Source organism: Malaclemys terrapin, chromosome 15 (assembly GCF_027887155.1).
Source record: "Malaclemys terrapin pileata isolate rMalTer1 chromosome 15, rMalTer1.hap1, whole genome shotgun sequence".
In the NCBI taxonomy this organism is placed as follows: domain Eukaryota; kingdom Metazoa; phylum Chordata; order Testudines; family Emydidae; genus Malaclemys; species Malaclemys terrapin.
The window spans coordinates 9787945-9812547 of NC_071519.1; the positions used below are offsets into that span (position 1 = coordinate 9787945).

Sequence of the window (24603 nt, forward strand, 5' to 3'; positions counted from 1 at the left end):
GCCTGGCACAACGGGCCCCCACTCAGCCGGGCCTTTGGCTGGGCGGCTCATGTGCTGGGATGTGCCCCCAGGAGAGCTCCCGGGGGCTGTGTGGGGCGAGGGCAGCCCCCCCCCCACGGCCTGCCGAGCCAGTGTGTGCACAGCCTGCGCCCCACGGCCAGACCCACAGCTCCAAATGAGGGAGCCCTGTGTTACATTGAGAATGGCATGCTGGGCACCGCCCCCCAAAAGGGGGAGGATGTCCCTGTGTTGCCGTTGCCATGGGAACGAGATGCCGGGCAGACACCCCAAATGAGGGGGTCCAGTGTTACCATGGGAACGGGATGCCGGGCGCGCCCCCAATCGAGTGTGGGTGTCTCTGTCGGAGCGTCGCGTCTCCATGGTAACTAGGGGGGGCGTGCCCAGCATCTCCCCACTCCAACGTCACTAGGCGGACTCAGGGCTCGAGCCCAAATTTCCCGGCAACCCCTGCGCGGCCCCGTTCGCCAACGCATGCGCAAACTGCCGCCCGTCCCGCTGCGCAGGCGCAGCGCTCCTCTCTCCCCTCGCCCGCATCTCTCAGCGCCGCGCGGACGCTATGGTAACAGGGGCAGCCCCCTCCGTGGCGCGCGTCCTCTTGGGCCGGGACGGTGGCCGCCTTGGCCCAAACCACCCCTTCCCTTTCGCGATCCGCAGCAGGGGCAGGAGCCGGCCGGAGCCAAGCGACGCATGCGCCTCAGCTGCGAGGGGCGGGGAGAAGGCGGAGAACAGCGGGCGCGTTTCCGGTTCCGGGGCGAGCCGTAGGTTTAGTTCCGGGGCGGCGACTTCCGGGGGTGGGGACGCGATGGAGTCGGTGCTGAGCGAAGTGGTGGCGGTGGAGGATCTGCTGGTGAGAGGCCCCGCCCCCATCGCCCACCCCCGGCATCCCCCTTCCGGGCCCCGCCCCTCCGGGCCCCCCATCGCCCCCCTCACCCGGGCCCCGCCCCCCCATTGCCCCCTGGTATCCTCCTCCCCGGGTCCCGCCCCTCTGTCCCCCCATCCCTCCCTCCCCGGGCCCCGCCATCCTCCTGCCCGGGCCCCGCCCTCTGCTACCCCCTCCCTGGGCCCAGGCTTCCCATCCTCCTCCCCGCCCCCCTAGGCTCCCCATTGCCCTCCCGGCATCCCCCCCCGAGCCCTGCCCCCCCAATCCCTCCCATTGCCCCTCTCCCTGAGCCCCGCCCTCTGGGGTCCACTCCTTGTGCCCTGCCCCCCCCACCATCCCCCTGACTGGGGCCCTGCCCCCAGACCCCCCGACTTCCCCATTGGTCCCCTGATATCCCTGCAACTGGGGCCCTGCCCCCCATTGCCCCCTCCCTGGACTCTGCCCCCTGGCATCCCCCTCACCTGGGGCCCCCCCACCATACCCCTAATTGGGGTCCTGCCCCCAGACCCCCCCCATCGTCCCCCCACCATCCTCCTAACCAGGGCCCTGCCACCTGGGGTCCCCTAGCCTGGGTCCTCCTGCCCTGAATCCCCAGCATAGACCCCGCCCCATACACCCTCCCCCTCTGCGGTTTGGGCCCCGCCCCCCAGGAGTCCCTCTGCTCTCCTGTCTCTCCTTAACCTGCCCCTGCTCCTCCTGGGGCCTAGTCCCTGCCCCCACTGGGATCTCCCACCCAGGGGTCTCCTTCCCTGAGCCCCCCTACACAGGCCCTGAGCCCCCCTACACAGGCCCTGAGTCCCCCTTCCCAGGCTGTGCTCTTGGGTACCCCACCCGGGACTCCTCTCCCTGAGGGCCCCCCCCGGTCTTCTAGGGCAGTGGTTCTCAAACTGTGGGTTGGGACCCCAAAGTGGGTCTCAACCCCCTTAGAATGGGATCCCTAGGGCTGGCTTGGACTTGCTCGGGCCCAGGGCCGAAGCCCGAGGGCTTCAGGAGTCGGTTTGCAGGCCCCCTGCCTGGAGCGGTGGGGTTTGGGCTTTGCAGTGGGACTCAGGCTTCGGCCCTGCCCTCCTGGGGTGGGGAAGTAATTTTTGTTGTCGGAAGGGGATCGCTGTGCAAGGAAGTTTGAGAACCGCTGCTCTAAGGCCCTGAACCTTCAACACAGTCCCACTCCCAGTATACCCTATCCAGGGGCCCCTGTCCCTGGGATCCTCCACCCAGAACCCTCAATCCAGGCCCCGGATCCCCCACCCAAAGGTCCCTCCTCTTCAGCCCCCCAGGAGGATCTTTACCCAGGACTTCCCCTCCCCCCCCCAGGCCCTTCCTGTCCAGTCCAACCCCCTGGATTCCCCTACCCAGGGTCCCCTCCGCTGGAGCCTCCCCCCTCCTCCTGAACCTTCAATTCACGCTCCCCTCCTCCTGAGCCTACCCCATGGTCCTGCTCACTGAATACCCCCATAGCCCCTCCCCTACAGCTCTCCCTGCCTTCTCCCTCCCAGAGCCTGCCCCCTCCCTTTTGAGGCATCTGCTCCCCCAGGTCCCACTGACAGTTGGATCTGCCCCCCATATCCCTGCCCTGAATCTCTCGCCGCTGACTTCCCCTGCCCCGCCCAGGGGCTTTCCTTGGGGCCTCTCCTCCCTGAGACCATCCCCAGCTGCCCTTGAATAACCGGTCCCATTCGCCTTCTGGCCCCAGTGAACCCCCCTCCCCCCTCAATTCTCTCTGCATTGATGGAGCAGGTGCCTATGTGTTTGGATGTCACTGGTTTTCTCTCGTGCGTGATGCTTCGGGCTCCTGGGCTGGAGGGGGTGCTACGTTCTTTCTTAGATCCTGTGACACTCCCCCTCCCCCCCCGGCCCCCCTGCAAGCCAGGTACCTCCAAGAGTGTGTGTGGGGGGGGAAGGGTTGGCAGGGGATCATGCCCCCATGTTGGGATGCAGTAAACTATGCAACGGTTCTGCCCTCGTACTTGTGTGGAGAGGCCGTGGGGAGCGCGTGGCAGCAGGGAGGGCTGTGCCGTGGTGGGGATCAGGAAACCCCAGTCCTGTGCAGAACTCTGGGGCTTTGCGTTCTCTTCCCAAGCCGTTGGCGCGAGCGATATGGAAGGGGCCCCAGGGCTTGGCTGCCATGGGGTGAAATGGACAGCCTTAACATCACCACCCCACCCCCCCCCAAAAAAAAATTGGGCATCAGTGTTTTCAATTAGGCTGATTTAACAATTGGAACAAACGTTTGTATTCAGCCCCAGACTGGCTGCCTTTCTGGAAGAGATCTAGTGATTGAACATCTGAATGGCTACACTGGATCAGACCAAAGGTCCATCTTGCCCAGTGTCCTGTCTTCCGACAGTGGCCAATGCCAGGTGCCCCAGAGGCAATGAACAGAACAGGGAATCATCAAGTGATCCATCCCCTGCCGCCCATTCCCAGCATCTGGCAGTCAGAGGCTTGGGGACACTCATAGCATGGGGTTGCCTCTCTAACCATCTTGGCTAGTAGCCATTGATGGACCTGTCCTCTAGGAACTTATCTAGTTCTTTTTGCGAACCCAGTTATAATTTTGGCCTTAGACAAGCAAGACTCAGTTTCTCTCCCTCTCTAGGGACCATGCCAGCAAAGTTGCTGCCCTGTTGAAAATGAGGATTGTTGGGGTTTTCTATTAGATCTGGAGTTATTCCTGGTTGGTCTAGATGACACAGGCTCTTTCCATCTAGTTTAGGGGTTTGTTCTGCTGACTGTAGCTAGCGTCTGGGCATTGGCCAAGACCCTAGAGGACTTTGGTAGGGTGTCTGGTGCTTTCTTCCTTTTTGAGATCAAAACTCTGGTTAGAGGAGGCTCTTTGGTTGTGGGATTTTTAAATACTATTGGCGGGGGGGGGGGGGGGGGTAGTTCATCTGTTTCAGGGATGGTTGTTAATTTTGGGGGAGGGTTTATTTGTTTTGCTTGATGGGGAGTTAATTGAGTAGAAAGAAATGCCAAGCCAAGCGTCATTCTTTCAGCTGAGAGTCATTTTCCAAGAGGTAGGTCTTGCTGTTTTTCCTAAAGGCTATCAGACTCTGAACTCTCCTGATTTCTGCAGGAAGATTGTTCTGTAGCCAGATCCCCTCTCTAGAGAAGGCTTCATCCCCAACTCTCGTGTGATTCCCTCCAGGGCTTTGGGGTCATGTCAAAGGCCTTAGGCTGACGTTGGTAGCTGACTGGGACCCAGTGGGAAGAATTGAGCGTAGATCCGAAGGGACCATAGGTCATCTAGTCCAGTGTTCCTCAACGACCTGTCTGTGGACCCACACTGGTTCCTGAGATTTCCCTGATACAGTTTGGGAGGGCAGCAAGCTATCAAAAAGGTTGAGAGACTCTGCTCTAGTCTGATGTCCTGTCTATCACAGGCTGGCAATTTTCACCCACTTGCCCCTGGGTTGAGCCTGAGAACTTGTGCATGACTAAAGCATATTCCAGAAAGTCTGGTTTGGAAGATGTCAAGTGATGGTGAATCGACTGCTTTCTTGTGGGAGTTTGTTCTGGTTGCGTAAGGTTGCCAGCTCTGAGTCTTGCACGTGGCCTGCTCATGAACTGTTTGAACGAGAGTGGACACTTCCGAAAAACATCCCACTTGAATTTCAAAATCGCCAGCGATGGAGAATCCACCGCAGCTGTTGGGAAGTGGTTCCGATTGTTCGTTGAAAAAAATGTGTGCTTTATTTCTAGTCTGAATTCATCATAAGAACGGCCACACTGGGTCAGACCAAGGGTCCATCCAGCCCAGTATCCTGTCTTCCGACAGTGGCCAATGCCAGGTGCCCCAGAGGGAATGAACAGAACAGGTAATCATCAAGTGATCATCCCCTATCGCCCATTCCCAACTGTCGGATCTTGTTAGACCTTTGTCTGCTGGGCTGAAGAGCTCATTATTGGACTTGTTCCCATGTAAGTACCTATAGATGGGAAGCGAGCAGACTGGAAAGAAGGTGTGAATTTTTACCAGCGAAGGGAAATTCATCATTGGGAAAAGTTTCCAAGGGCCATGGTGGATTCTTAAATCAAGGCGACATCCCGTCTCTAGTTCAACTTGGAATTAATTCAGGGCATCCAATGACCTGTTATGCAGGTGCCTTCTGCCCTTAGACTCTCTGAAGAGTCATCTGTTATCAAATTTCTGTTCCCACGTAGGTAGTTATAGATCAAGTCACCCGTTAGCCTTCTCTTTGAGCTGCGGAGGCATGCTTCTTCTAACCCTTTAGTCGTTCTCATGGCTGGTCTTTGAACCCCCTCCAATTTATTCCTGTCCTTTTGGAATGGAGGACCCTGGAACTGGATTCAGGATTCCAGAAATGGTTGCACCAGTGCCAAATATGAGGGAATCATAGACTGGTAGGACTGGAAGGGACCTCGAGAGGTCATCTAGTCCTGTCCCCTGCACTCGTGGCAGGACTAAGTATTATCTAGAACATCCCTGACAGGTGTTTGTCCAGCCTGCTCTTAAAAATCTCCAATGATGGAGATTCCACAGCCTCCCTGGGCAATTTGTTCCAGTGCTTAACCTGACAGTTAGGGAGTTTTTCCTAATATCCAACCTAAACCTCCCTTGCTGCAACTTAAGGCCATTGCTTCTTGTCCTGTCCTCCGAGGTTAAGAACAACAATTTTTCTCCCTCCTCCTTGTAACCTTTTATGTACTTGAAAACGGTTTTGTCCCCTCTCAGGCTTCTCTTCTCCAGACTAAACAAATGCAGTTTTTTCAACCTTCCCTCATAGGTCATGTTTTCTAGACCTTTCATCATTTTTGTTACTCTTCTCTGGACTTTCTCCAAGTTGCCCCCATCTTTCCTGAAATGTGGTGCCCAGAACTGGACGCAGTTCTCCAGTTAAGGCCTAATCCGTGCAGAATATCGCTTCCCTTGCGGCTGCGACGGTGCAGCGTGCTTGACACCGCCGAGCGAAATGGGTAGAGACCAGTTGGCGTCGGCAACACGTTGCGAGAATCACGGCTGTTTCTCGCAGCCGTGTGGTGGGGCGGGATAACAGGTTCAGAGGTCTCGGGCCCTTCTGGATTAGCGGTGTAAGCCCCGTGCACCGGTCATCAGACATCTCACCACCCTCTCTTGTGAGGTCTAATGACCTGTCTCGTGGGCTGACAGGAGGAGGAAGCGTATGCCGAGCTTCCGGCACTGACGCCTTCAAGAAGCCGTTCCCTGGGCATCAGGATGCCCCAGTTCTCTGTGCAGCCAGGGAAGGCGCCTTGAGGGGCTGCGTGCCTCACCGTCTTGACTGTATTGATCCTCCTTGTGAGGCAGGGCAGTGCTGTAGAGATGGGGAAACTGAGGCACGGTGCTTCACTGTGCCGTTATCTGTGTGCATTGGGATTAGCTGTGGAGCACTGGCAGAGCTTTTGGGACCTGCGATCCCAGAGCCAGCACAGCATTGCCCGAAACCTTATTTTAAACCCCGTTAGCGGACTTAACCATTCTTCCCTTTGCCTGTTGAATCGTGCAGCCCGGGGGCTGGCGCGCGCCTGCCCAGGCGGGTGAAGCCGCCGTCCGTGCCGAGGGACTCTGCGGTAAACAATCGAAAGAAGCAAAAGGCTCATTGTTCAGGGGCTGGTAGCGGGTTACGGGCTCTGAGCCAATGGCTTTGTCTAGTCTAGAAAGCGTGTGTGTGTGTGGGGGGGGAATTCTGCTGGCAAAGCCGATGCGCCGACTGTTGCAGTGGCACAAACGGGGGTGTGATACGGAGGGTTGCAGTGCTCATAAGATACCCAACTTTACTCCTCCATGAGCTCCGGGCTCTATCCCTCCGTAAGCTCAGGGTATAACCCCCGTTCCCTGTGGACTCGGGTCTGCGGGGTCTTTTACCAGTGCAAGAACCTTACACGGGAATATCCTTAACCTCTGTTTATTAACAGTCCCTGAAACCGAATACACCCACTAAGCATACACTGCTGAGCTTTTTCTGCTGGCCGGTCAGGGTCAGGTCATCCGGGGACTCCAGCTTCTGCGCCGCGTGATTGGCAGGGGCTGAGGTCTGACAGCTCGGATCTTGGGGCTGTGTCCTGGAGTTGGTTCCCAAGAGCTGCCTTTTGGACCCCAGTTTATATAGTGAAATTTGAGTCTTGCTTAGCTGTGTCTTAACCCAGGGTTTCTCAAACTGGGGTCCGCGAGGGTACTCCGGGGGGTCCGCGGGTCATGTCCGGGGCCGCTGGCCCCGCTGATTAACTCCTCCCCGTCCCTCCCAGTGTCTCCTGCACACCGCGGAACAGCTGTTCGCTTGGGGCAGGGGGGCGGGAAAGGTCAGGGGTGGGGTGGGGCATTAGGGAAGGGGGTGGAGTGAGGGCAGGGCCACGGGCTGAGCAAGGGGTTTGGGGGTCCAACAAAAGTTTTAAGTCAAAATGGGGGTCCTCAGCTTGGTTAAGGCACAGGTTCTCAAATTTTAGCAATCATTTGACTAAAATATTACTAAACAATTCTCTAACCAAACTTAACCTATTGTCAAACAATGCTTTTAACCAATCACAGCCCACCACCTTAACTGATTTACACTTAGCAAAATTAGTTATGTAACGGACAGAAACAATCAAAGAACCAGACAGATCAACAATAGAGACGTGGGGACCATAAAGGGCAAAACAATAAAGATGTCTAGATTTCACAATCCCAACGTGTTAAGTGATTGCTTACCAGACAGAATGCTATGAAACAAAGTTTTCTTTAAACCTCTTAAGATCCGTTTCTTTCTTCGGTGGTGGTGGGTACTACTTCTCTACCCCGATATAACACTGTCCTCGGGAGCCAAAAAATCTTACCGCGTTATCGGTGAAACCGCGTTATATCGAACTTGCTTTGATCCGCCGGAGTGCACAGCCCCGCCCCCCCGGAGCACTGCTTTACTGCGTTATATCCGAATTCGTGTTATATCGGGTCGCGTTGTATCGGGGTAGAGGTGTACTAAGCCAGCAGCAGCATTCCTACCAGCCTGATATTTCATTGTTTTAATGTAGTTGAGATGGAATAGGAGGATGTGAGTTTTTGCTTTTTCCTCTCATGGCCATATGGTTTGCAGAAAAAGGCCTCACACCTTACACTGGAACAAGTCTGAGCTCCTAAAGCACTAGGACAGTCTTACCAGGGACTGTCCCCTTGGGCACCCAGGCAAGCCGGACTCTGTGGTAGATGGTCATTTTCCGCCCAAAAGCACAAGGATGTTCAGGTTACAAAGGACCAGTCACTTACCCCAGGTCAATTACATTTAGGTCTCAAACCCAAGACAACGCTTGTAGCCAATCCTAGAACAAACAAACTAAAAGTATTTTTTAACTGGGACAAAGAAACAAGTTATTTACAAGGTTAAAGCAGGTCATACACACACAAATGAGGTACAATCTTAAGTTCAAAACGTTCTAGAAGTTTCTATAATAAGCAAGTTATTAGGTCCTTCAGGGCCAACCCTAGGAATCGCTGCCCTTCGGCGTCCTGACAGCATAAAGCAGCGTTTCTCAAACTGGGGGTCCTGAGGCTATTGGAGGGGGGGGGTCATGCAATCACCAAAAATATTGCTGGGGGGAGGGGGCACAGCAGTTTGAGACCGGGGGGGGAGGGGGAGAAAATCAATGATTTTTTAAAAAAATGATTTTTTTTAATTTAAATCAGATTTTTTGATAAAATGCTTTTTGGGGGAGAAAAAACCTATCTAAAGAGAGATACATTATAGCTCAAAGGTATCTCCTTATGGAATAAGGATGATAAATTCTAATTCTATAGTATGAGACAATATATTCATGTAATGTTTAAGAAAAGTTTTGTAGATGAGTTCCAATAGTTCATGAATTAGGGACCCAATCTTATGGGGTTCCAGGGGCTTCTGTATAGATTATTGAGGTTAATCTTTCTATCTACCCAGTGGGGCTCAGTGCTCAGTCTAGAAGATACCATCAGAGATGGTTAGTTTTGCAATTCTCAGACTGGATTCATGTGTCCAGCGATAACATGCTTGTTAACAGCAAAAATGTTGTTTAAATAAATAACTAATGTGTAGAGGTGAGAAATAACAGACCTCAACCCTATTGTCCCTCTGCAAATTTGTGTACACAGAGTCAATCCCTTACCTCTCTCTAAAAGTGCAAAGTTTCAAAAATAGAAGATTGTTGGGGGCGGAATAGATCTGGACAAGGAGAAGAAGTCTGGAGATAAATGTGAGAAGGGAGGGACAGGCAGCACAAAAGTGAAACTATCTGAGCAGCATATTCCAGAAGTCTCGAGGTCTTTCTGACTGTAGCCTTCATTGATTTGAGATCTACCATACCGTTCTCTCACTAGAAGGGAAAACCTATGATGGCAGGAGGCTGTAAAAGAGACCCATTTTGGGTGGTCTCTAGCTCTGAGTTGTGACGAATAGGTATTAAGGTTATAACAACCAACACGAATGCACTTTTTATGTAGAAAACCATGATTAAATTGAGTCTTCCTGACTAGTGATTTAAATCAATGTGATTTAAATCAAATCCGCCCTGTTTGAGGTATAAAGGTACTAATTTCTCTTTAACAGGCATTTTTTTCCCCTTACCTGAGCATTCACGCTGTGATGGGACTCGGGGTTGTGCATGTCTCGTCTTCACGGGTGTGGGGGAAGCCACCAGCCGAGTCTCCCGTCCGCCATGCCTTGTCTGATGCCTGCAGCCCCTCTTTGGTTGGGGAGAAGATCGCACCTCTTGTGGTAAACTAGCATTTCACACCCGGTAATGCATCTCCCCCGACTGTGTGGTTTTATGCTCTTAGCCAACATTTTTATAGTCACAGGGCAAACATTTAAATGCTGCCTTATGCCACGGGGAACAGATCTGGTAAGCAGGATCAATCCTCGCAGCATCCTGCAAGCCGTCTGCAAAGTCTAAAGACGTTCTTATCCCTCTAATACCTGTTTTGAGAACACTAACCCACAGTGGAGCCAGACTGGTTTCCAGCTCTGTATTTGTCGGGTTCAGCGAGGTCTAGGGGCCTTGGCATGAGCTGGTGCCTGGTCTGCCAGCGTCACGGTGACTCCCGCCTGGGAAAAATCCACCCCCTTGGGAGTAGCCGGGCCCACCTAACCCTCAGTGTAGACAGCACTAGGCTGATGGAAGCATTCTTCCGTCGGCCTGGCTACCGTCTCTCGGGAAGGCGGATTACCTTAGTTTTAAGTGCAGGCGTATCCTTGTTTGCAGCACTCCGTCGGCTGAGGTGGGCGGCGAATGCCCAAACTGCATTTTTTGAGCTTTCCACAGTGCCTTTGTCCTGTTTCCAGAAGGGCCAACCCTGCCTTCTCGTTATGGGACAGGCCAAGGCTGATTGTCTATCTCTTCATGACTCTAAATGCCTGGGTCGGGTCCTGGTTCTCCTAGCATCAGGATCATTAGTTTGGCAGGAAAAGACACAGGAAGGAACCAAGAATATCGGCCATTCTTACAGGGTCTTGGGAAGCAGGGACTCTGCAAAGGGCGTGGGGATCGTGGTGGATCATCAGTTGGAGATGAGCTCCCCGTGCGACGCCCTGGCCAAAAGGGTGAATGTGATCCCAGGTTGCGTAAACGGGGGAATCTCACGTCGGAGCAGGGAGGCGGGTTGGCCATGGTGCCATCGCCGTGGGACTCCTGCGTCCAGTTCTGGGGCCCGCAGTTCCAGAAGGAGGTTGATCGGTTGGGGAGGGGCTGGAGGAGCGCCTCGGGAAGGGTGGAGGGATTGGAGAACCAGCCTGAGAGCGGGAGACTCCAGGCGATCAACCCAAGGAGCTGAGGGGTGACTTGATTCCAGTTTAGGTGAGCTTGATAGCAGGCTCTTCGATCTAGCAGGCAAAGGGCCACTGAGAGCCAGTGAAACTCCAGAAAGAGCGACTAGAAAGCCAGTGCCCAAGGGCCACAGGATTCCCCGTGTTTAAGGCACGGCTGGATGGCTTCCTGAAAGAGCGGATCTGGTTCATTTGGGACACAGGAGGGTAGCCAGGGCTGTGATCAGTGGGCGCTGCTCCTCTGAATACATGCAGTGCCGTCTCTTTGCCGAATTTCTGTTCTCCGTGCGGGTACCTGCCCCTGCGAACGGCCAGCAGGGGGCCCCAGAGGCCCTTGCCAGGAGCGTGGCCAGGAAAGGACGGGCCGTGCCAGGGAATTCCAGTCCCTGCTCATGCCGTGAAAGCCTCCGGTTCCATCATCACGCGAGCGTTTGAAAGCTGCTTCTCCTCTGCAGCCTTCCTTGATCCCCGCTCGTCCCTCGTTTCTTCTTGGGCCAGCGTGGTCCTTTAGCTTCAGTGGCTTTTCCCTCCCCCTCCCTGGAGTCCCCCCTCCCCGATGTATGTAGACCACATCTGGCCTGCAGGCCCATTCTGCCCAGCCTTTGCGCTCCCGGCTGGGGAGGCTCGCCCCTGGCCCCTCCCCTGCTGCCCCCCATGCTCTGAGCGGGGTAAGAAGGCAGGGAGTGGGGGGGGTGGATAAAGAGCAGAGGGTCCTGGGGGTCAGTCAGGGAGCAGGGGGCGGTTGGATGGGGTGGAGATTCTGGGGGCAGTCTGGTGATAGGGAACAGAGGGGGTTGGATAGGGGGTGGGAGTCCCGGGGGGCCTGTCAGGGGGTGAGGATATGGATGGGGGGCAAGGGGGATTGGATGGGGGTGAGGTCACAGGAGAGGGCAGTTGGGGGACAAAGAGTGGGGGGGTTGGATAGGGGGTGGGAGTTTTGGGGGCCCTGTCAAGGGGTGGGAGTGTGGATGGAGGTCACGGGACAGCGAGTGGGGTTGGATGGGGTGGACGTTCTGCGGGGGGGGGGTCAGGGGATGGGGAATGGGGGGGGGGTTGGATAGGCGTGGGAGTCCCGGGAGGAGGACCTGTCAGGGGGCGGGGATGTGGATAGGGGACAGGGAGCGGGTGGGGTCCCAGGAGGGGGCAGTCAGGGGACAAGGAGCAGAGGGGGTTGGCTGGGTCGGAGGTTCTGAGTGGGGCAGTCAGGGAGCGGGAAGGGGTGGATGGGGATGGGGGCCAGGCTTTTGGGGGGGGGGCACAGCTTTCCCTACCTGGCCCTCCATACCGTTTCTCAACCCCGATGTGGCCCTGGGACCAAAAAGTTTGCCCACCCCTGATGTAGATGGAGAAACCAGCCTTCCTCTCAAGCTGCATTTTGCACAATGGCACACAGCTCCCCTCCACCCCGCTCTGGGCTCACCTCCAGTCCCCAGCCCGTTATGGTTGAACTGGGCGTTACAACCTGGGAACGAGACTGTAACGAACCCTACATGTCCTCTGAGCTCACCCACACGGCCCCTTGCTGTTGGGACTGGGGCTTGGAAACTGGCAAGGGACCGTTACATCGTCTGGTTGGACCTTCCCGGGCCCGCTTCCCCCGGATGGAGCCCGGGAACCGGCTTCTCTCCCAGAAAGCTGAGAGACGGCGAATCTGCCACGGTGCTTGCTTAGTCACCGACTTTGTGGGACTGGTTGGTTTAAAATAATCCCCCGGGGCTTCGCAAAGGTCAGGATTCTTCTCTCCGTTTTCCAGCCGAGGGGAAACTGAAGCGCAGAAGCAGGGAAGTGGTCCCCCAACAGAGCTGGGAATAGATCCCAGGTGTCCGGCCGTCCCGGGGCTCCACGCCGCCCGCCTGGAAGAATGGCAGGTGGCCAGTGGGGAGAGCCGCCAGCGGGTGGCCTGGCAGAGCTCGCAGCGTTAGCCTTGGTTGGAATTTCCCAGCTCCTGCGCGGTTGTGTTGCAACCCTGGGGGAGTTGAAACAAAGTCATCCGGGTTTAATTTCCTCCATGGGGGGGGGGGGGAGGAGCCTACAATGAAAAGAGCATTTCTCAGTCGTTGTCTGACTTCCTTGACTGGCTGGGCCCTGCCTCTCCACTCTGTTTATCAAACACAGCTTTAGGGCCGGGTGAGGGGATGTGGGGGTCAGGCCTGGCTCGGCTGACGTGCGCACGTGGCGCGTTCAAATCTGCCAGATCTCACTTGACAATAGCATGATGCGTGATCATAAAGACGGCTTTCTAGTTACGGACCGGGCGCCGCCTCTGCCAGTCACTCTGAGGGTGGGGAACGGGGAAGCCCAAGGGGGGGAAATCCCCTATTAATCTCCATTGGGCGGAAGACTGTAGGGTTAATTGTTTATCTGCCGATCGCTTTAGCGGCTGGGATGGGAAGAGGGCGCGGGAGGCAGAGAAGTGAAGGCAGGGGGAGATTTTATAGATGTCATAGAGGTACTGCAAGGGCCTGTTAGAGCATCTAGACCAGGGATAGGTAACCTATGGCACGCGTGCTGAAGGCGGCAGCGAACAGATTTTCAGTGGCACTCACACTGCCTGGGTCCTGGCCACCGATCCGGGGGGCTCTGCATTTTAATTTAATTTTAAATGAAGCTTCTTAAACATTTTAAATACCTTGTTTACTTACTTACAACAATAGTTTAGTTATATATTAGACTTCTAAAAAGAGACCTTCTAAAAACGTTAAAATGTATGATTGGCATGCAAAACCTTAAATCAGAGTGAATAAATGAAGACTCGGCACACTGAAAGGTTGCCAATCCCTGTTCTAGACTGACCTCCTGGGTAGCCCAGGCCAGACCAAACATTTCAGTCCTCAGGAGACTCAATTGTTCCATGCGCGGGAGAGACCGGGACAGGGAATTGGCAAGGCAAGACATGCCTGGGAGATCCCGCAGGCGGCCCGCTCTGCTCGCCACAGAGGAAGGCAAAAAAACCCAACCCCAACGTCCTTGCCGATCTGGGGGAAATTCCCTCCTGAGCCCTGATCTGGTTATTGGCTGGGCCCCGAACTTATGAGCAAGAACCAGGCCGCTAGAAAGAGGCTTTGCTGTCCCGTCTTGTGCAGTGTCCCATCTCCAGTCGTGGATGATTCAGAGGAAGGCAACCCCAACCCCTACAGAATCCAGACGGCTGGTTGTGCATGGGAGAGGGAAGTCCTTCCTGACCCCTGCGGGTGACCCCCTGAAGCATGAGATTGGATTCATACGGAGCTGCAAGGACAGTGCTGGCAATCCTTCTCCCCCGTGGCCCGTGAAGGAAGGGGAGTCCCAAGGCCTGAAGTGACTGTCTAGCCCGCGCGGAAGTGGATTTGCAGATGGGCAGGTTCTAGCCCTTGAGTTCTGCAGAGACCCCGATCTTGGGGCCCGTGTCCCTGAAGTGTTAGCCCAGGGGATCGGTGCCACGGGGCGAGCGGCCGCACTCGACTTACCGGGCCCGCTCTGGGGCTGTGCCACCCCATGTCTGTTGCTAGGACTTCGAGGGGCATATCCCGTGGTTCTTTTTACCAAGGTGAGCTGAGACATTCCCTGATCTCTTCCCTGGGAATTGTGGGAAGGTGTCGGAGGACTGTCGGCTAACGCTGCAGTGAAGTGTCCTGTTGGCCATGGCGGGGGCTGGCTATGGATCGAGGGGGCTACAGAGCTCAAGGATCTCCGAGCTCCCTGAATTCATAGATCCCAAGGCCCGAATGCCCCCCAGATAACCACCCGTTTAACGCCGGCCATACCACTGCCCTGAATTCCTGCTCGAACTAGCGCGGATCCGAGGAAAAAGCAGCCCATCTGGATGGAAAACCTGGCTGGCGATGGGGAAATTCCACCACCGTGGTTAATTCCCCTCACTGGGAAAAATTCGCACCCTATTTCCAGTCTGAATTTGTCCAGTTTTGATCATTCTCACAGCTCTTCTCTGACCCCTGTCCTAGCCCATCCCTCACAGGTGTTTGTCTAAATCTCCAATGACGTGATTCCCTGATTAGTTTCTTAAAATTTGGCCACATCTTTGTAGTAGCCTTTTTTTTTTTCCATGCCGCTGAGCTCCCAGCCTGCCAGGTCCTCCCAGTTTAGCCTCCTGCATCGTCCTGCTTTTTCTTTCTGATTGGGGAAAATAGCAAAAAATCAGTCTCGGGAAGATTGAGCAGCAGGCTGGTGATTCAATGGTAAAGCCCGTTGCTGTGGGCCAAAGGAGAGCGTATGGGTCTGTCATTCTTTTTCAGTGGCTATGATATCACTGAATACTCTCGTGCCTGATGGGTAGACGAGATTAAATAAAGGTATAATGTCAAGATCAAATATTTGTTCCCAGAATTTGACCTTTTGCTTCGCTTATCCATCCCCACCCAGATTTGCGTGGTTGAGCCGGTGGCATTTTCTTTGAATCTCTCTGTCATATTGAGCTCCGTCGACCTTATTCAATACATCTGGCACCTTGTTCTTCCCCCAACAATGCCGAAGGAGGAACTGCTCGGAACGGGACGTGCCGCCTGTTAATTTTCGATGACAGGCCGTCTCAATGGCTTCTGTTCGTATGTAAATACGGACCTTGGTTGGCTTTGGCCCGAATATCGGGCCGGTCAGCAAATCAAACGCGTGTTCCTCCGTTTAGGACGGATCTGTTTGAAAACATTTTAGGCATCATTCCAGTACAGGTTCATAATGCTTAATACCATCACTCAAGGGTGTTAATGGTCAGCAAATGATTAGTGTGGGGAGGGTTTCAAAGGCTCCTTCACCAGGCGTGTTTTGAGTGATGATTATAGAATCGTAGGACTGGAAGGGACCTCGAGAGGTCATCTAGTCCTGTCCCCTGCACTCAAGGCAGGACTAAGTATTATCTAGACCATCCCTGACAGGTGTTTGTCCAGCCTGCTCTTAAAAATCCCCAATGATGGAGATTCCACAACCTCCCTAGGCAATTTATTCCAGTGCTTAACCACCCTGACAGTTAGGGAGTTTTTCCTAGTATCCAACCTAAACCTCCCTTGCTGCAATTTAAGCCCATTGCTTCTTGTCCTATCCTCAAAGGTTAAGAAGAACAATTTTTCTCCCTCCTCCTTGTAACAACCTTTTATCTACTTGAAAACTGTTTTTTGTCCTCTCTCAGGCTTCTCTTCTCCAGACTAAACAATCCACAATTTTTCAATCTTTCTTTCATAGGTCATTTTTTCTAAACCTTGAATCAGTTTTGTTGCTCTTCTTTGGACCTTCTCCAAGTTGTCCACATTTCCTGAAATGGGGGCCCAGACTGGACACACTGCTCCAGTTGAGGCCTAATCAGTGTGAAGTAGAGCGGAAGAATTACTACTTGTCTTGCTTACAACACTCCTGCTAATACATCCCAGAATGTTTCCCTTTTTTTTGCCACAGCGTTACTGTTGATTCATATTGAGTTTGTGATCCACTGTGACCCCCAGATCCCTTTCTGCAGGACTCCTTCCTAGGCAGTCATTTCCCACTTTGTGTGTGTGCAACTGATGTTTGCTTCCTCAGTGGAGCACGTTGCATTTGTCCTTCTTGAATTTCATCCTGTTTACTTCAGAACATTTCTCCACTTTGTTCAGATCATTTTAAATTTTAATCCTCTCCTCCAAAGCACTTGCAACCCCTCCCAGCGTGGTAGCACGCAGGGTGTGAATACCGGGCATTTAGCCTGCAGCCGGGCCCGCGAGACACACAGGCCAGTGGGAGGGAAGTGGGGTGGTGGACGCTGGTACCCTGGGCCGAGCTGGGGTGGGATTGGGATTGGGGGTGGGGGTGGCCTAGCCGCCCGGGCTGCTCCAAAGCCAGAAGCTTGAGGCTCCGCCGCGCCCGGTGCAGTAGCTGAATGTGTGGTTTGGCTTGGGTGAAATGTGATATCAGAGACCCGGAATTGGAGGGAGCTTGTTCCTCTTGGAGCCCAGCCCAGGCCAGGAGGGAGACGGGCTCCGGGGCAGAAATGCTCCCGACTTGGGATCTGTGGTGCTCCTTTCCCAGCCTGGAACCACCAGGGTTCGGCCCCCAGCTCGGGGAGGGGAGTGGGGGCGGGTGGGTTAGAGCAGGGGGGGGGCTGGTAGCCAGGACTCCTGGGTTCTCTCCCCAGCTCTGGGAGGGGAGTGGGGTCTAGCGGTTAGAGCAGGGTGGGCTGGGAGCCAGGACTCCTGGGTTCTATTCCACTGGCAGGGTGCTGAGTCTAGGGCATACCACGGCCAGCCACAAACTGACCCTGTCCCCTGGCTCTGGTAACTGGAGAGTGCCAGGCTGCTCTGAATGGTTAACCTCAGGGCTGGGGGGGCCTTGGGCCAGCAGGGGGGGAAGGACACCTGGCCCCATGGGACAGAGCCAGCCCCATCCTGCTGCCGGAACGGCCCTGCTGGGAAAGTGCCGAGTCCCAGGGCAAGGGGCACTTTGTGCCGGGTGCAGTTAAAGGAGGCACCAGTGGTCAAGGCAGAGCAGACTAGGGGCTTGAGCAGGGGCCCTGGGGAGCCAGGACTCCTGGGTTCTCTCCCCAGCTAGACTCCACTCCCCTCCCCACCCTCTCCCTGGCCCTGTGTGTCCCCCCCAAGACGGGTCCCGGCGGGCGGGGGTTCCTGGTGCTGCCCATGGTCTCATCCCGCAATTACCCTGCAGCGGTTCGAGAAGAAGTACAAGGCGGAGCTGAGCGGGGACACGGTCTCCAAGGGGACGCAGTTCGAATAGACTCCACTCCCCTCCCAGAGCCGGGGAGAGAACCCAGGAGTCCTGGCTCCCAGCATCCCCCTGCTCTAACCACTAGGCCCCACTCCCCTCCCAGAGCCGGGGAGAGAACCCAGGAGTCCTGGCTCCCAGCATCCCCCTGCTCTAACCACTATCCCCCACTCTGCTCCCAGAGCTGGGGAGAGAACCCAGGAGTCCTGAAACTGAGTGGGGGAAGTAAGTGTGTGTGTGTGTCTCTCTCTCTCTCTCTCTCTCTCTCTCTCCTCCTCTCCCCCCTCCCTTATGTGCGTCTGGGGGTGGGTATGGAGGCTAAGGGGTGACAGGCCCTGCCATCTTACTCCCACCCTCTCCCTGGCCCTGTGTGTCCCCCGAAGACGGGTCCTGGCGGGCGGGGGTTCCTGGTGCTGCCCACGGTCTCACCCCGCCGTTACCCCGCAGCGGTTCGAGAAGAAGTACAAGGCGGAGCTGAGCGGGGGCACGGTCTCCAAGGGGACGCAGTTCGAATACGCCTGGTGCCTGGTGCGCAGCAAATACACCGACGACATCAAAAAGGGCATCGTGCTGCTGGAGGGTGAGTGACACCCTGCTCCTGGCTGGGGTCCCCCCCGGCTCCATCCGGCTTTGCCCGGCCAGTCCCACTGAGCCAGATACCCAGCAAAGGCATGCCCGCGCCTCTGGGAACCGTGCCGCCAGGCAGGATGGTCCTGGGGTTAGCGCGGTGTAGACTGGCCAGGGCACCGCCCTGGAGGCCCCCCATTGGGTCTGTCTGCCTGGTTCTGCCCTGAATCGGGGGGAGGGGGAGCTGGAGCCGGAGCCCCCAGTCACCCCGTCTCCACTCTACCCTCTAGAGCTGGTGCCCAAAGGCTGCAAGGAAGAACAACGCGACTACGTCTTCTATCTGGCCGTGGCCAATTACCGGCTGAAGGTGTGTGTGTGTGGGGAGGGGGGGTGTATGGCTGCTCCTCAGGTCCCAAGGTCCTGGGGTGGCTTGGGGAACTGTGCCTAGGGGCTGGGGGCTGGATGGGACAGGCTCAAGGGGCACAGGGAGTAGGTTATATGGACTCGGGGACCCTCAAAGTTCAGGGACAAGCTGGGGGGTGCCGAGGGCCAGCTAGCCCCGGCCCGTGCCCCGTTTTCCTTGAGGGATGCAGGGAGCTGACTGGGGAGCTGACCCACAGCAGAAAGGAAGCGGGTTAACTTTCCTGGCCCAGGTACCGGTGGGGGAACATCCCTGCCTGATTGCAGGGTGGCTCAGCGGGGCTCCATAAACCTATGGCTGGGTGGGGCCCTGTGCTGGCGGGGTTTTATGGACTCTGCCACTGCAGCTCATAAACCCCGAGGTGCTGATAGGCAAGGGAAGGGCTGGGCCCGGGGGGAGAGGGTCGAGGACAGATGGGGTGGGGCGTGTGTGGGGCAGTGGACTCGGAGCAGGGAGGGACGATTCGAGGCTGATCAGTGGGAGGAGGGTAACGGGGTGGGAGGAGACAGGGAGGGGGTTGTGCCATGGGAGGGATTGAGGGGCTGTTGGGTGGGGGGGCCAGGGAGGGTACCGTGGGTGCTGACCACCCCCTGTCCCCCAGGAGTACGAGCAGGCCCTGAAGTACATCCGGGGGCTGCTGAAGACGGAGCCCAAGAACACGCAGGCGCTGGAGCTGAAAAAGCTCATCGACAAGGCCATGCAGAAAGGTCAGCCCCCCACGGCCCCCCAATCCCGTCCTTGCCTCGCCCCAGGGAGGGTGGGATCGGCCAGCCCCTCTTCCCGCCCTGACCCCGAAATCCAGGCTGTGGGTCTCCCTCTCGGGCCTGCCCACGCTTCTTCCAGCTGGGCCCCAATGCGTCCCTGCATCCCAGCATGCATTGCTCCACCGGCCTGAGGCATGATGGGCGAGCCGGCTGGATTTTCCCAGCATGCCCAGGGGTGAGGATGGACCTGCCAGATGGGGGAGGGCAGGAGAGGTGGGCAGGGCCTTGTGTGCGAAGGCCCTGCCCCCGCGGCTAAGCCCTGTGTTTTCTCCGCAGATGGCCTGGTCGGCATGGCGATCGTCGGTGGCATGGCCCTGGGCGTGGCCGGCCTGGCCGGTCTCATTGGATTGGCCATCTCCAAGTCAAAATCGTAACCGTCCGGTGCATCCCGCCCTTGCCCCTGTTCTCCCCTCCCGCCAGGCCCGGGAGCCCACGCGCTAACTCCACTCAGAGTCACTAATCGTCCCCCTCCCTGCCCTGGGACCCCTCCATGCTCTCGGGTGGCTAATCAGTGCAATAGGGGTTCAGACACATGGGAAGAGGGGTTTGGGGGGTCAATCGGCCGGCTCCCCCTTTCCCAGGCAGCAGCGGGAGATGGCTGGGGAGCCTGGAGTGGAGACGTCTCCAGTCGCACGTGGGAGCGAGCGGTGGTTCTCCTGCAGGGGGCCGGGGCAGGGTCTGAAGTCCGGCCTCCGGTCTCCTCCGTTTGGGGCCCCGCTGTGCCAGGATTCCCGCGCCCCTGCGGGCTGGGCGGGAACAGAGGGGTCGGTCCCGGCTGCAGGCTTTGCCGGCTGGACCCCAGGGCAGATCTTCCTTTCCTGTCCCTGCTCTAACCGCTGCCTTTGCACTGTAAATAAAGGTTGGTTTTGATTTGACCCGTAGGGGGATCTTGGCTTTGACTCCTCCCAGCTGGCTCAGCGCGAGCGGGTGTGGGGGGCACGCGGGTGCGGGGGAATTGCTGGCTGGGAGAGAGGGCACTATCTCCCCACAGGTAGGGGATGGGAGCTAGAGTCGATGGAGTCATCAGAGCCCCACAGCTGCCCCTCTGAGGCTACAGGCAGGAGGCCATGGGCGATGGGCCCTTTCCGCCCATCCCCTCCAGCCAGCCCTTCTCACCTGCCAAAGCTCATTTCCCAGCTAATAAATGTCTCGGGGCGATAAGCGGCTCTCCTTGAACCCCGGACTCTGGCCGGGAGCAGTAAAAGCACGGGCACGTCTCACGGCAATACAGCCGATTGCAGCATAAACAGCTGGGCCTCTTCACACGGCAGCCGCGTCTCTCACGCAGGCCCTGCTGGCCGGGCGATTACATTTTTGTTCTTGCCGCTACTCCGGCTGCTGGTGCTGGGGAGGGGGGAGCAGGCAGCCGCCCTGTGTGGCAGATTGTTTGGGGCCAGCCTTTGCTAGTCAGCAGGATGTTCCGGAAAGCGGGTGGGGGCCTTTGACTGTGCTCTTCCCTCTCCCCCCACCCCCCACGGCTCCAGTGGCCGACTGCCTCCTCAGCTGTGAAGTCAGCGGGATTGAGTTCTGATTTCTCCTCCTTGAGATAACAACCTTCTACTGCCACCAGTTCCTGGAGCTGGTCCCTGGAGTGCAGGGGAGAGCAGGCTGGGGTGAGGTCTAGAGTTCAAACCCTGCTGCTGATGTGTCACGCAGAGGTGGTTAGTTTCAGCCCTTGGAATTTATTCCCCCCTTGTAAGAAATTCCAGGCAAAAAACTCCATTAAAAAAGATGGGAAAGTTGCAAAGCCAGGTGGCCGCGAGCCAGAAAACGCCCTTTTTACAGTCTCCTCGCCCCCAATGCATCTAGGCCCCCCGGGAAGGTTGTATCTTTAAGAGCCACCACTGTGGCTCGAGCCTGGGAAGCGGTGACTCTGAAATAGATCGTGGGGTCATAGTGGATAAGCAGCTGGCCAGGAGCTCCTAGAGCGATGCTAAATCAATCCTTGGCTGCGTAGATGGGGGGATCTCTGGTAGGAGGAGAGAGGTGACTCTGCCTCTGGATTTAGCCCTGGGACACCCACTGCATCCGGTTGCGGCTGCTCGAGTTGCAGACGGCCGTTGATCAGTTGCAGAGGGGTCGGAGAAATGCTACTAAAAACAGTGCCTGAGAGGGGGATCCAGTCACCCCTTTGCCTCCTCTTTAAGCTCAACAGAGCGAGCGCTTTCAGTCTCTCAGTTCCTCCCTGGGGACCAGAGATTTGATAACCGAGGGCTCTTCTAGCCGGCAGATCAAACTTCCTGGCTGGAAGTTGAAGCTAGATAAATTCAGACGGGGAAAATAGTTGCGGATTTTTGCAAAGCACGTTGAGCTCTCTGGCTGGATAAGACCCGTGGGCTATCAGAGTCAAATTGTTGCCACCTTTAGCCATCGTTTGGGGCCCGGGTGGGATCCTGTCTCCCGGTTTGGAAATAGCGGGCTAGCCTGGTTGGGAGAGCGGGCTAGAACCTGTTCCCTGCTCTGGGGGAAGGGGGGCTCTGAGCTCCGTGTGGAGACATACTTTCCCAGGGGATGGGGGACGGGCTCAAGACTCTGGTTTGTAAGAGGGGAGCTGCCGGTCTGTGCCCAGCGGTTTAACTGGAAGACAGGAGGTGGGTGGCTGGGGTGGAAGAGGCGAGCAGGCCAGGCCAAAGCCCGAGCTAAAATGCTCGGGAATATCCCGTCTTTCAAATGTCTCCAAGAGCTCCCAGGGCTGGCTGCTTCTCTCTAGGTTACCCTGTCGCTCGGGGTCTTCAGATCCGGGGGGGCAGACATGCCAAGCCGGGGGGGTATAGGGTGAATTACGCCACGTGGCATGCAGGAGTCCAGCTAGATGGTCTCCTGGCCTAACATACGTCTGGATCTGTATAACACACGAGGGTCTGTGCCGGCGTGAATCTCCCTGACGCATCTCTCCATGCGCCAGCAGAGTCTGGCCCTTTGCTGGATCGAAGCCCTGTAGATCCTGTCCTCTAGTGGTGGCTTTGGCTCGTGGTCAGACATGGGAGCAGGAAACTCATGAATCTCCAGCCGCCGTCCTAATTTCAGCCTCTTGGCCCATCCTCTCCCCTCTGGGCGTTGGCTGCCGGCCGTAATTCATGTGTTGTTGTGCCCCGGCACGGCCGGCTCGACCTCCACTTGCCTCTGCTGGCCTGCTCTGAACTTGTGCTTCTTGGGTGGTGTCCTTTGGATGACCCATAAGAGCTACTCGACGTGGGTATTTTTCCCCAAACTAAAACAAAAATGCCCAACTTTGGGGGGCTCCCAGAAAGTGGGTGCAAAGTGGCTGTTTCACGTGCTCTGTGGAAATTGGATGGAAACTCCTAAAAACTGGATTTGGGTGGAGGGGGCTTAAAAATTCAGATTTTTTTTTTCTTTCATCAAACCCCAATTTTTCATTTGGGGCTGGGGCGTATGAGTCCTGCCACTTCTGAAATGTTGGAGCTGAGGGGCCCAGAGCTGATGGCTGGATCCTAGCTGGCCAGTTCTGGCTTCTCCTGGCTCCGAGAGTCGGGCTCGCCGGCCTCTCTAGCGACCCTGTTGAGTTGCAGACCCAACCCCTTCCTTGTCTCCGCTCCAAGAGCAAATGGAGTTGAGATGCGCAGGCTGGTAACGGCTGCCCCGCCACCCCCCCTCGGTGTTAGAGAATCTGTCTAATGCCGGTTTTTGACACGGTGTGATCACCGAAAGGGAGGCTTGTACTTGTCTCTGAAAAGTCTCATTATTTTTCCAGCCCCCCGCACCCACATGTCATAAACTTGGACGTATTTTTACACCGCGTAGTAAGAATGAATGGGTCGGGGTTTTTTTTAAAAAATCAGCTTGATTTGCAGCAATACGTAAAACTGACACGGCTGCTTTCCCCGAAGTATTTGGGGGCGAAAATCATGCCGATCTTTGGGCCGTTCCCGGGCTTGTAAACAAACCCTAGCGTTTACTAGCTCGCTGCCTCGAGGGGATGAAATCCTCAGCTGCTCCCTTTCCCTTGGGCTCCGTGTCAGCTGGATCCAATTGATTGGTACCACTTGCCTCTTCCAAGTATTTCCTTATCTGCTTTTTATCTCTAGCTACTTTTTACGAGCTCCCTCCTGTAAACACGCGGGCTTTTAAAGAGACAGCGCCCCCGGCCTCCTCCCCCCATCCTATCGGGCCTTCAGCGCAGCCTGAAATGCCCCGTACGCGGTGCCTTGGAGGCATCTCAATGCTGCCGCGAAGGAGACAGGGGTCTACGCACCTAAATACCTTTGAGGAATGTGGCCAGGAGGTCCTATTGATTCCAGCCTACAGGCCCCAGCGCTGCCTTGCATTCATTCCTCCTTGAACTGCAGTCGATCTCTTCGAGCAACTATCCAGCTTTGATTTTAAAATTTCCACTCTTGGAGCATCCTTATGTTCAGAGATTTGTAGATCCCCCGGCCGGCAGGGACCGGGGCGATCACCTGGTCTGATCTCCTGTAGAACATCCCCCCAGCTACTTCCCAGAGCCGATCTTTTAGAAGCATGTCCAGTCTTGATTTAAAAATGATCAGCGATGGAGAATCCTTCAGTGTCCTTGGTAAATCGTTCCCGTGGTTAATTACCCTCACTGTTAAAAATCCCACGCCTTATTTCCACTCCGAGTTTGTCTCACTTCAACCTCCAGCTGTTGTTAGACTTTTCTTGGCTGGTCCAAAGAGCCCATTATTAAACGGTTGTTCCTGGTGTAGCTTCTTGTAGATGGATCAAGTTTCCCCCCCCCCAACCCTTAACCGTCTCCTTGATCGCGTTCCTTGCGTTTCTCATGCCAAGGCAGGTTTCCAAATCCTTCTCACGGCTCTTCTCTGACCCTTCTCCAATTTATCCACTTCCTCCTTGAATTGTGGGCACCAGAACCGGACCCAGGCTCCTAGCAGGGCCAAATCCAGAGGTAAAATCACCTCTCTGCTCCTCCTCAAGATCCCCCTGTTTACGCATCTCTGGATCGCATTAGCCCTTCTGGCCGCAGCATCGTCTGGGGACCTCGGTGAGGTGCATGTGCCGTGAAGTGGTGGAGACGCCGGTTTCCTGGGCCTGAACCCATGGCTGGGAGATCAGGGTGCCCATTTTGCTGGGCTCTGAGCCTGGGGGACTTCCCCCCCCCCCCCTTTTGGACCGGGCACTGCACAGACCCTGGTTTGCTTGTGTCAATGAGCGGTTTCCCAGCGTGAGGCCATGGGCACCCCAAACCTGGTGCCTGGCGGGGTTTGCTCCTGGATGACCATGTAAGCAAAGCATGGGCAAAGGGGGCTCCTCAGTGTGCCTGGTGGCACCCCCCCCCCAAATGCCCAAACTATCTGGGGCAGGCAAGAGACAACTGCCCCTGGGCTGTGTCCGGTCATACAGCACCGGTTCCTCTTCACTGCTGCCCCTGCCCCACTGGTGGGCCTGCCCCATATCCGATGATAAACCAGGCTCTCTATTTAATACAACCTGGTGCCAGCCAGGACCCTCGCTGATCCTCGGATCTGGTCTGGATCAGTTTTCCACACGGGGCTTCCTGCTGCCAGCCCAGATCTGGTGGACGAGCTA

The 24603-nt window shown here is 56.2% G+C and overlaps 1 protein-coding gene across 3 annotated transcripts; it reads left to right on the top strand.

Annotated features, from left to right (window-relative positions):
* Positions 1-524: 524 nt before the first annotated feature.
* Positions 525-19952, top strand: FIS1 (fission, mitochondrial 1). Of its 3 annotated transcripts, none has more exons than XM_054005195.1 (5): positions 525-580; positions 17773-17905; positions 18183-18259; positions 18915-19020; positions 19354-19952. In XM_054005195.1, the coding sequence occupies exons 1-5, from the start codon at positions 578-580 to the stop codon at positions 19449-19451; spliced, it is 417 nt and encodes a 138-aa protein (XP_053861170.1). In that variant the 5' UTR covers positions 525-577; the 3' UTR covers positions 19452-19952. The 3 variants fall into 3 exon arrangements, with proteins under 3 accessions (XP_053861170.1, XP_053861168.1, XP_053861167.1); XM_054005193.1 differs by lacking the exon at positions 525-580 and adding an exon at positions 589-868; XM_054005192.1 differs by lacking the exon at positions 525-580 and adding an exon at positions 9454-9600.
* The last annotated feature ends 4651 nt before the right edge of the window (positions 19953-24603 follow it).